This window comes from Acanthisitta chloris, unplaced genomic scaffold (genome assembly GCF_000695815.1).
Source record: "Acanthisitta chloris isolate BGI_N310 unplaced genomic scaffold, ASM69581v1 scaffold9122, whole genome shotgun sequence".
Taxonomy (NCBI): domain Eukaryota; kingdom Metazoa; phylum Chordata; class Aves; order Passeriformes; family Acanthisittidae; genus Acanthisitta; species Acanthisitta chloris.
Window position 1 is genome coordinate 35,101 of NW_008659878.1, and position 12,294 is coordinate 47,394.

The following is a 12,294-nucleotide window of genomic DNA, read 5'->3' on the forward strand; positions in this document are numbered from 1 at the left end:
ACATCTGTTTCCAAGGAATTGGAGAGATTTGTCCTTTGAATCTGACAAAATGTGGAGCTTTGTGTGCTTATTCTGAGCAAGATTTTAAGTGGGTAATGAGAAGTTGCTTTCCAAGAGTTTTGTGAAAATGTGAACTGTTGGCTTCATCTTTGGTTGTCTTTGATTAGAGACATCTAGTTGAGAGGTCTTGAAGTCCTGTAACACAATCCTTATTCACAGTTCAATAATTATAGAATGTTAAGGGGTTGAAATGGACCTTAGAGATCATCTAGTCTCAACCCCCTGCTGTCATGGGCAGGAACACCTCCCACCAGACCAGGTTGCTCAAGGCTTTATCCAACCTGGCTCTGAATGTGAAAATGCATGTGTGATCAGTAAAAGTGTGTTTTAAAACAATCAAGTTCTTAATGATGTGATTGTTAGAGATCAGACTCAGAAAGGAGTCCTCAGGAACTGTTAATTACCAAGCACCTCATACAACTGAGGTACACGTTTTATTCATTGATTCATTTGAAAGGTGGTTGAGTTTCTGAACTTCTCCATATGTAAACGGTAGGTTTAGATTTGTGTAGAGATTCTGACTGTTCTGTGATTTTCATAGTCGTGGGGGCATAATATGAATTATTAATTCCTTATAAAGGTAAGTACAGAATAATATTGGGTTTGAAATTCAAGCCAATAATCCACTTGGAGTCTGTGATATTATCTTAATATTTGATGTAGCTATTGTTGCTGAAATGGGGCTGTTAGCTGAGAAGTCAGGTTTTCTTTGCAAAAAAAGATTAATAAGGGGGGATGGAGAGGAAGTTCCTAGAGTTGAGGAAACAAACTTCTTTTTACAGATAATACATGGCTCTGGTTTAGATTTTTGATTCCAGAACATTTGTCATTTTTGCATTGCAAGATCTGAAACTGAACTGTCGTCAGCTGGGTCTTCTTATTTGCTTCCAACTTTGTTGTTTTACTGCATGTTTATTGATAATGACATTGGGCAAGAAAACATGGTACATCACCAGAACAAGTGGTGTATTTAAACATTTTGAGATGTTAAGGTGATGATTCCCTTCCTGGTGTCTTTATTGGTCCAAACAGAGTTCCTAATAAAAGAAAGGGCCTTTATTTTATTTCACTGATGTTCAAAGCTCTCTTGAAGTCATTGTGTATACTATTGTAATAGCTTATTTGCTGCTTCAGTGCATGCTTATCTCAGTGGTTGAGTAGTTGTACTTTAAGATGTTGACTGTTTTAGGCAATATTTCAAATGAAATAATATGTTAATTCCAAACTCTGAAGGGAGCGGATTCTTAAAAATGAGAGCTGGGTATAAGGTACAATTGAAGGAGATGGGGAGGCCTTCTGGATGCACCTATAGTTTTTGCTCCTTGCTTGCTTCCCATGTTGCAGGTTTGCTTGGTTTTCTCTGCAATATGGGATAGTAATTTAATACTGGCAAACAAATTTGATCAAATAGGAAAGAATCAAAGCCCAAGGGATAACTTCTCAGTCATCAGTTCTTTCCTTAAATTCGTAACAGATCTCTGAAGATATGTTGCAAATGTGATGTAATGGGTTTTTTATGACTACAGTCTTGATTTGAAAGGGTTTCCAGCTGTTAGTAATTACACTGTATATCAGCCAATATTGCCTCAAATTTCACTAGCTTGCATCATACTAACCATCACAGACTGTTTATAAACAGAATCCTTTCTCAGATACTCTTTGTATTGACCAGCAAAAACATAAGGGTTGGATGGATTATTTAATGTTTGTTTCTATCTGAATATGGGCAATTGACACCCATATGAACCCAGCTTTGAGGGTCCAAAAGTTGTTCTAGACTGTTAAAAGTTTGTATCTCCAAATTAGTTGCATTCCTTAAATGAATGCTTCACTTTCTCTGTTGGTTATACTTTCAAATAGACTGCAGCACATTATGTGATGTTACAGTTACTCAGCTGCTTGTAGCATACTTTAGAGTTGGAGTTACATGTGTATAAGTGTGGTATGTTTACACTTGCTGTGTATATGCTGTTATAAACTGTTTGAATTTTGTGCCTTGAAACTGTTTGAGCCAGGGTTGGTTTTTTTTTTTCAGGCTAGATTAAAAGATTTCCTAAGTGTCAGCTAGGGATAATGTTCTTTCCTTGCAGAATTCCTCTTACTGAGGCTAAATGAAAAAGTAACAGGTAATGTGCTGTATCCAGTGGTGACATTTTTAGCTTTGGGCAGGCTCTAGGTATTTAAATCAAAAAGGCTGCTGTTCTGACAGCATGGCTCTTATAGCAGAATATGCTCCTGCATTTCCAGATGGTACAACAATGTGGAAGAAAACTGAAGTGAAATATGCTTACAGTTCCTGTCTGACATAGAGAAAATGTCATGAAGATCTAGTCTTCAAATCATTTTATGGCCTTTTTGCCTATACTTATCACTGTTTTATTTGGCTTTTTCCCCACAGAGGCTAGCAAACTTGTCATGTCCTATGTAGCTGCTGTGTGTGGAAAAGGGGCAGAGGTTAATCAAGTAAAAGAACAACTTTTGCAGTCCAATCCAGTTCTTGAAGGTAAGAATCTCACAGAGTACGTGTGAGCATATTACCTCTGTGTGTATTAGTATTACTGCTGGGCTGGTTTGGAACACTGTGCCTGTTGTTGTTTCATTGTTGTTTGGTGTCCAAATCCATAGGAGATGCCTTTTGTGAATATAACTACAAGACTTTATGCAGTTACGTGTAGGTTTTCTTGAGAAGAAGAAAATGGTTTCCCTTGTGAAGGAAGAGCTTAGGAAGTTAGGTCATACTTCCCAGACTCCTCCTGCTGCTCTCTGAGGGCTTACCCTTTCTTAACCCTGCCTTGATGATGCTTGTATCAAAAGACTTGACTTCAGTCCTTCTGATTCATTTCCTTCCAAATCATATTATTATAGTTTCTAATAAACAAACAAGCCTCTGTGAGGCATTATTTTTCTTTGAGGGGAAAAAAAAGGGTGAAGAAATGGATCTTAGAAAAACACTCAGCCAGTCTATATGCATGCCTCTTCTTCCCTGAGACTTATTGTTCCCTGGCTCTGGTTACTCTCTTGGCCTGTCTTCCTGACAACTGCCTTTCCTGCTCTCCCATGAAAGACTTTTTTTTAATTAGTCATCTTCATTTAAATATGTTGGCTGCCAGAAACAGGATCTTCATTTTTCCTGGAGATAGAATATATGATCCTCAAAACTTGCAGTTTTGTCCCATTGTCTAATAATTGTCTTCAGAAGTGCCTTGGTTAACATTGACTTATTTAGGTCTATTGTGTTGATTCCTGGCTCAGAGTTCTCCAAGCTCTTGTGGTGCTGGGACAAAGTCTCAGGACTACTCCACAAGAATTTTGCATTACGGGCAGATGATACGTCTTGTTTGTAAGACTGTGGAGTGTCAACATTGTATTGATGCCTAGCTATCTATACTAATACATGATGATTTAGAGTCTATAGGGGACAAACAGTCTACAAGTGAGAACAAGGGGAAAAGGAAAGGGAATGCAAAAGTAGATAGAGAGCAGTGGTGAACTGGATGGTTAAAACTACACAAGACAAATTGTAAGCAGCGACTTGTAAAGAAAGGATGAAATGATAACATCTAAGAGTAATAAAAGTGCTGGATAAGCTTTTCTTTGATCAGCTATGTTCCACTTAAAGCTGAATGGGGGGATTGCAACCTTCCATTGTTTTGGATTCACAGAGAGCTGCATGGCTTTTATCACTTTTCTGGAAGCAGATTTCAGATATAGACAGAAATAGTATGGGAGGTACAGAGACTTTTCTTGCCAAAGCTAGATTTTTCCCCAGGGACTGCCAAATGCATTTGATTTCTTGTTGGTTTGTAAATCTTTGTTTTAATGCAAGAGGGATAGACTAAGCTTACAGAAGATTGCCTTATCGTTTTAAGGTACTATCTGTTCTATTTGGTGTGCTGGTAGCTGTCTGTTTAGCTTTTTGGAAGGTAGGACACTGGATTATTCTACAAGGAATAAAACCTGAGCAAGCCTAGCTGCTTATATACATTTTAGACAGAAATTAATATTTGTGGTTAGATATATTTTTCTTTGGTCATGTAGTTCTGTTTCAGTCGAGCTGCAGTGCAAGAAAATGACATAAATGTTACATATGCATAATTTATCTTAGGGGATTATTTTTTTAAACTACAGTTGCTACTGTAAATTAACTTTTAGAAACAATGAACTTAAGGGAAAACCGAGGAATGTGTCTCGTGCTTTATAATGGAACATTTGTGCTTGACTCCATGCAGTTATAAATGACTCTACTGTTCAGCACGGTGTTTAAGAAAATGCAGCTCAGAGATTTCGTTGTTGAAAAGATGATTTATTGCAGGGCATAAAGATTTTAAAAACAATTCTTTCACTTATCCTGACCTTCAGGAGCAGCAGACTTTTATTTTGGCTCTAGTTCTTTGGTCAAAAATAAGTCTACTCCTCGCAAGTTTGTAGAAGCCTAAAGGCATGTATTTATTTCTGTCCAAGAAACATTGACTTGACTTGATCTTTGAAAATATATATGCTATGTAAATAAATACTAGGATAAATAAATCTCCTGTTGGAGTAGGAGTGCTGCACTTAATTATGTAGGGGACACTCCTGTTTGACTCAATGTGCTTTGACAATATGTGATGTTTAGAGCTTGAATTGTCCTCCAGTCTGAGTTCTGGTCCTGCCTATGTTCTAAGCTGGTGACTGCCCATCTGAATCTAGCCCTAGGAAGTCCTTTCTCAGAGAATTTTCATTGTCATAAAACTTGATCTCAAGAAATTCAACCTAAACTATTCAGAAAGCTACTTCAGGCTAAGCTGAAGACAAACTTTCATTATAAATCTGAGTTATTTAATCTGATTAATATTCATCTTAATGTAGGATAAATGTGTTGGAATAGCATAAATCAGTTTCAAAGCATTGATTGAACTGTCCCATGCAAGCAATTTTTAAGCGTCATTCTGTAATTTCCTCAGTTCTAGCCTCCATCTTTTAACATACTCTGTTCTGGAACCTAAGATTCATTTCTTTCTCTGAATTGAAGAGGAAGAAGTATTTCCTATATTTAAAGTTATTTACGTATATAAATGTATAAATATTTATATATATAAATTTATTGATTCAAACCCCAAGGATATATGCTCAATTCAGGTGCAGTTTTGTTTTGGAACCATATCCCCTTGTATGTTTTTCTTTCACTTTTTGAAACAAAGGAAGTGTTGAGACACAACTTCTTTGGACTTCCAGAGGTGTTTTCTCATTTGTGGTCACATCTGTCACACTGTCCCCAGTGACTGATCCCGTACAGTGATCAGGGTATTGTTTCTCAGTAATTCCTTTAAATACAAGCAGATGTAGATATTTTAGCATTGAAATATTTTTTACTGATAGATTTGGTTGTCACATTTGTTGTTTTCTTTTTTCAGCTTTTGGAAATGCCAAAACTGTGAGGAATGACAACTCCTCTAGATTTGTAAGTATTTTCTTCAAGGCTAAATTTGAAATCCTTATAGTTATGCTGTTGGCTATTTCTGTTTTACCTTGTATCAGCCATTAAGGCATCTGTAAGGAGGGAATGAATAATTTGCAGAGCTTTCTTGTAGTTGTCTGAGGACTGTGGTGTTTGAAGCTATTGAAGGCAAATAGCTTCAGAAGCAATCAGTATTTCTTTTTGTACATTCAAGCATATTCTCCTTCCCTAATGTGTTAGTAGGGCATTATTAGCAGCCATCCCTCTTTTTAAAAGATATTTCACCTCCTTGTCAGAAATATTGGTGGTTTCTGATGTGGCCATAGGGATCTATTGAAAATCAAAATGAAAATCTTTTGAAAATCCCTAAAAGAGAGAGGGGAAAGTTCTATTGAAAATCAAAATGAAAATCTATTGAAAATCCCTAAAAGAGAGAGGGGAAAAAATTAGTATGTGGCAGTCTGTGACCAGATGAAAACATAATTACAGTGCAGCTGGATTCTTTCATTTCCTGACACTGGTGGCTTTAATGTAAGTGACCATGTGTCTAGCAACTGGTCTGCTTAGCAACTTGGTCTTTCCATGTGATCTTGTTTTCTATCCATATGTATATGATTTTTTTCTTAAAATTGCTGCTCTAAGTTCTCATTTGCGTTCTGTAATGTTTCAAAATCTGTTTACATCTTTAGTTTTAATGTTATCATTTGTAACATTACTTTTTTGCTTAAATTCTTTATAATCCACTGGTTGATTTCAGGCTTTTTCAGCATGAAACTGAATGTGAATTATTGGAATTGATAATTGGAAAAAAATGGTTGAAGCTAGAGTTGGGAGATTCAGAAGTCTGAGTACTCATCATAGTGTCTCCTGCTAAAATCAGATGACTGAATGCAACTCTGTCATTTGCTTACATGTGTCCAGAAGAGTAATAGTATGAGATATGTGAAACAGACAACAGAAGGCAAATTGATACACTGGGAAAATGGTGTGTTGTGAGTAAAATCAAATGGATAAAAATCTGGGATATTGTGAGACTGGAGAATAGCTTTTTTTTCCCACACGGGAGACTTCTCTCCCCTTTCCTTTGAATTCTCAAGGGTTGATGATGTTGTTTCCCATGTCTATGAACGCTTCTTCTGCAGCTGTCATTGCCTCTGCTTGTGAACAGAGCAAAAGGTCTTTGTCACAAGGTCAGGGCCAAAATTTGAGGCACCTGTAGAGAGTTTTTATTGATAGAAAAGGCAGAAACAGTGCAACTATCAAAAATGTACTACAGAAAAGGAGGAGGAGGCAGTAAAGATGAGAAGAGGTGCTGTTTGCAAACAGAAGTCTTTTCAGGACAAAGTGCAACCAACTACTGATTTTCCTTTCAAGTCCTTGCTTATAAACACAAGACTAAAAATACTTTTGGAAACACCCAGCTGTCCCAGTCCTTGGGAAATGAAAATTTAATTATCTGATTTAATTTTTTTTATTGCTGAAATTTGAATCAGCTCAGAATTAACTTCAAACGAGGCACTACAAGTACTGTCCTGTCTAGCCTGCCTCAGCAGCCAACAAGGAGAATATAGTTTAAGTAGAGTCAAGCCCATCTTGACAAAATACCCAGTAAATTAGGAAGTATCTTAGAGTAAGTCAATGTAAAGTGCTTGGGTTTTATGTTCTGTAATTAAAAGCAAAATAGAAAAACAAAACCCAATCTCTTCCTAAATGCAGTGAATAAGGAAGTATAAACACAATTCTTCTCTTTTTCAATGTGCTATTTTTGTCAGAAAATCATAGAATGGTTTGTGCTGGAGGGGATCTTAAGGATCACCTAGTTCCAACTCCCTTCCATGGGCAGGGACACCTTCCACTAGATCAGGTTGCCCCAAGTCCCATCTAGCCTGGCCTTGAACACTGCCAGGACTGGGTCATTCACAGCTTCTATGGGCAGCTATTCCAGTGCCTCCCCACCCTCACAGTGAACAGTGTCCTCTGTCAGTATGTGCCAGAGGGTGGAATTGATTGAATTACTACCAGCAGTTTTTGTCTTTCTAAACTCCTTTGTCAGTGAGAGCTGCATTGCTTTTGCCTTTTCTACACAGCCTGAGTCTGTCCATTTTGTCACTGTTAAATGTAGCTGTTACTACATTAAACACTTGTCAAATAAATTAAAATGGTGCAAAGACCAGAGTGATCTTCTGTGATGTGGAAAAGTCAAACAGAAGTCAAGGAAACAAGCTAAAATGGAAATCGCTTTTGTGGTGACAGTCTGCTAATTGTTGCCCCTGGTCTCCTGAGTTCCAAGGGACAGAGTTCAGCGGGAAAAATCCATCACTTTTACAAGGCAGGCACACGCTTAGGGACAGACTTCCCATGATTGCTAACTGTACTCAGTGCCAGCCAGTCCTTCGGGCCAAACTGAGTGGCTATCATTCAGCTGCCTTGATTCATGCTCCCAGAAGGTTTTCCATTGAGAAAATAAGCTTGCATGGAAGAGAATTTCTTTCTGCATTCCTCTGTTTCTTCATTCATCTTCATCAGTTTTACCATTCTAAGCATGGTAATAACTAAATGGCCACAGGTATTGTTTGGTGTTCTTGGCATTCTGATGGAAGTTTTTTGTAATGTGGATTTTCTTCATATAACCTTAGAAACTGAGCAGATTACTGGGCTGCTTTACAAACCCGATTAAAGTTGCTCTTACGGGCATCTCTGGCTGTGATAATGCCTTAGAAGATTTGAATAATTTTCTATTTTTCAGAATTCTGTTGGAGTGTCATGAGACTGCCAGATTGTTTTTTTTCTTTTTACCGTTGAAAACAACCAACTCACTTCTAAATGTCTTGAGCAGTTTTCCTTAAACAGAACTTAAAGTCTTAAAATGTTACTTTCACAGGGAAAGTACATGGATATTGAGTTTGATTTCAAGGGTGACCCACTTGGAGGAGTTATAAGCAACTGTGAGTATTAACTTGGGTATTAACAGCTTAAAATGTTTTGTTCAGAAAGGAAGATTGTTCAGTTATTGAAAAGATCAGCTGTGTTTGTCTAATATAATCTTTGTCCATTATGAGAAATTCTGCTTTTTTTATTTTATTGCTGTTTTGGTGCTGAGCAATGTACTTTAATGTAAATGAAAACAGACTTAAAGAAATAAGGATGAATATTGAATGCATTGTATTGTTTTAAAGGTAATTAGTGATGTGTGTGGGTCTGTATATTGTCTCTGAAGCTGGTGGCAGAATGGATATGGGTATCTGTGGGTCTTTTTGTGCTTGAATTCCTGGAATCAGTTATGTTTATAGGTGTGATGGATCATGTATTTATGGTAGATGATGTCTGAAATGTGCTGTTTTAAAATTTGTAAGGGTCACACAAAGTATGCAGAAAAATCTGCAAGAGATGGGTATGTTTACTTGGAACCCAAGGCCTTCTGTACTGATTTATACACTGCGAAGTGTAGGATAAGGCTTATGAGAGATGAACAGCTGTTAAGTTTAGGGAGGTAAAGGTGGCCTTGGAGGCTGTTCTGTGAAACCTACAGCCATTGAGAAATTTTATCCAGCTCTCTGTTGGGAAGAAAGAGGCTGGGAACTGAAAGGCAGCCCAGAATGCTTTGACTTGCTTTTCTTTTGAGAGTTTAAATGCAGCTTTTAAAAGAAATTGCTCCTCTGTGCTATATAAAGCTATATTTGTTTGTTTTTCTTAGTTTTTAAAAAGGGACGGAGGAGAGCAGTGAGTGACTGTACTAGGTGTCACTGACCTAGCCTTGACGTCTCTTTCCACTCAGCTGTTTCTAAAGATGTGACTTTTGACTCCATCGGCATTTTACTGATTGTGAAATAATGAGACTCACCCAAGGTGGACTGTACTCTCCATTTATAACATAAACGTTTTAAAACACCATGAAGAGTTTTATGCATAAATACAGGTTTGGGTTTTTTTCGGAGTTTTTTTTTCTGGACCAGGTCACCTTTTGGAACTGTGCCTGAAAGAACTTGATTTTTGTGACAGAGTAGATCTGGAAATTCGAAGCAGTCACTAAGTATTTATGGCTATCTATTAATTTTGACATTTGGCAGTCAATGAGATTAGAGGTAAAACATATTCAGTGTATTCGTCAATAATTAAATGTGAACGAAAAGGTTCTAAAAGGCTTAGGTTTTGTTTAATTTGCATTCAAAATAGATCCACACAAAAATGACCCCTCCTTTGTAAGAGTGGACATCCAATAGCTTGTCTTTGAAACCACTGCACTGAGTCATCTAGTTTAAAATACTGTGTCCTACCAAATAGTTACTCTGTAGTTTGTGCCTTATAAATCTTTGTGTGATGTAATTATAACACTACATGTAATTGTAATGATGTGATACCATGTGTAACAAAGGGCAGACACGTTTTTACATCTATCTAAAACATCTCTCTATTGGGCTTTCTTTCTGTCTTGTCACATTTAATAAATATCTAATAGCAGGAGAGACCTGATGTATAAGCCCTGTTGTGGAAATGTTGCTTGTTGAACTATGAAATGCTCCATACTTGGGAGGATATGTCACAGTTAAATACTGAGTTCCTGTAGCTGAGTGTTAATAGATCTCATCTTTAATTTAGTATTTGCAAAATTTGATAGTCTATCCATCTCCCTTTAAAAGAGAATTTAAATTCTCTGAAGCTTCAAGTCAAGTTGATTTTCCTGCCTTAGATCTTTTCCACACATCTGCTGCTTTGCATTGCAGCACAAATGTTTCTGTGAAGTATCACCATTCTGAAGATATGGAGGGCCTAAATTCTTTCACACCACTTAGAATTTGCTCTGCTTTTAGTCAAATTTAGGGTTTGTCTTCTTAATTTATCAAGCATGAAGTCAAGTACTGCTGAAGATTCCTGTCCTTAAAAGGGAAAGTATGATTATGAAAGTGTTCATAAATATTCTTTGATTTCTGACCATCTGTTGGTTTGGTGCTAATATGATGTGGAGATGACATCGTGTTTCAATTAAACTTTAACATCAGTTGATGCTGGGCTTTTTGGGTCACAGCCTATGTCACCTAGCTGTGTTTCATACTGTGAGTGGCTTGAAGAAGACACAGTGAACATCTAGATTATTTTGGTGGCAAGAAGGATAACGAAATAAGCTACAAATTTTATCAGACTGGTAAGGATGAGCAGAGACCCATAAGGCTGAAAGGTCTTGTTTGAAATGGCCTGATCCTGCCCTAGTCTGCAGTGCTGTGAAGCTCTGAAAGGTTGGTCAGTCTGCCTGTGGTGACCCTTCATGTAGTGTCTGATGGCCCCTTCCTTCCCTTGGGCCATTCTCTTGATGCCCTTCAATGAGCTCTTACTTCTTAATCAGAAGGGTTAACCTCTGTGTGAACTTTTCACAGGATGGAGCTAGAGGGTAAAATTATGAGAATACTGCATGTCTGTCCTGTCCAGTTTGCACGCAGTGGAAATGTCCATTGGCTTTAGCCAGAGCTGATAGATCTGAAACATTTAATGTGCCATAAATGAGAGGGTAAATCTTTTGAGTAAAATTAGAATGGAAATAATAAAGTGGAAGGGATTTTTTTACAGCTCTGAAGTCAGAACAGATATGTACCCAAACTGAAGATAATTTTCTGTTTGAACAGTGTAAAATACATTACATTTGCATTACATTACATGTGCTGCTCAGAGCTTCTGACTGCACTGGTTTCTAAGGCAATTGACATATTGTTATATCATGGTGTACAGTCATGATAAGAAACTGGGAATGGAAAACTTGAGATGAATGTGATTTGCGCAAAAAATACTGAAGTATTTTACTTTAATTTGGATTTTTGCCCCTTACACTGCAAGAAAAATGTTTTCAGGTAGCATGTGTTGTACTTGTTTGATCCTACATCAGCAGGTATTGGGGGTGAGTAGAACCTGAGTAAGGTATGTAATAAGCCTGATTTGTTAGCCCTCCCTTTTGTTTCTGTGAAGGTCCCAGTTTGTTTTCCTAATGGGCAGGAGATGCTGGAGCCTGTGTAAGGTGAGGGGCACAGTCCTGATGCTAGCTTACAGCCAGCCCATCCATTCACTGGTAACCTGTTTCATGTGCATGGCATTAGGAAGCCCAAATTACTCTTGTGGGTGTTGTTAAATGCTAAACCCTTGCTATGCTCTCACCTGGGACTGTAGGCATCCCATCACTGTTTAGTAACAAACACTGTCCTCCCTTAAAGGTATACTGCTGCTTTAAAAGGCACCTACAAACTGGTAAATGGCATTTATCTTTTCTCTGACTGAATTGGGTTTGAGGTGTGCCTGTCCTTCCTGCCCTCTTGCTGGGTGTTTATGGTTGCTGCCGTTGCAGTGGACAGTCTTGTCAGCACTCATGCACTCAGAGGTTTTTGTCCCAGAGCACTCATGAGGAAGTGCAGTTGGAGTGTTGCTTTCAGCTGGGCGTAGTATTGTGGAAATACAGAAAAGATCAATACTATTCTTAGTTTTCCATTCCTTTTCACCTGTAATTACAGAATAATAAACATTCTGTGTAAAATTAGGTATGTTTGGTTTTGAAGTAATAGGTGCTAATTGCAATAGCTTGTTCAGCTCTAAAATACGACTCTGTCTTCAGATGCTGCATCTGTTTTGTACTTAAGGCAGATTTCATGTGCACACTTGGTTCATTAGTTTTGTCTGGTTTTGTGTACACTGTTATGGCTGAAGTGATTTTGCATCCAAGATGTTTCTCACTTAGAGTTGTTTAGACTTTTTGAGAAGTACAGATCTTACATCTCTCCCAGAATACTTGTCAGTCTTAAATTTTCATGCTTCACCTGGAA

General features: G+C 37.6%; 1 protein-coding gene across 1 annotated transcript in view; it reads left to right on the forward strand.

Annotated features, from left to right (window-relative positions):
• MYO1B (myosin IB) overlaps positions 1-12,294 on the forward strand; it is a 90,473-nt gene that overhangs the window by 34,409 nt on the left and 43,770 nt on the right. Inside the window, exons 4-6 of the mRNA XM_009069576.1 lie at positions 2,459-2,563; positions 5,454-5,500; positions 8,379-8,442. Coding sequence (XP_009067824.1) covers positions 2,459-2,563; positions 5,454-5,500; positions 8,379-8,442 — 216 coding nt within the window. The remainder of the gene's footprint in view (positions 1-2,458; positions 2,564-5,453; positions 5,501-8,378; positions 8,443-12,294) is intronic.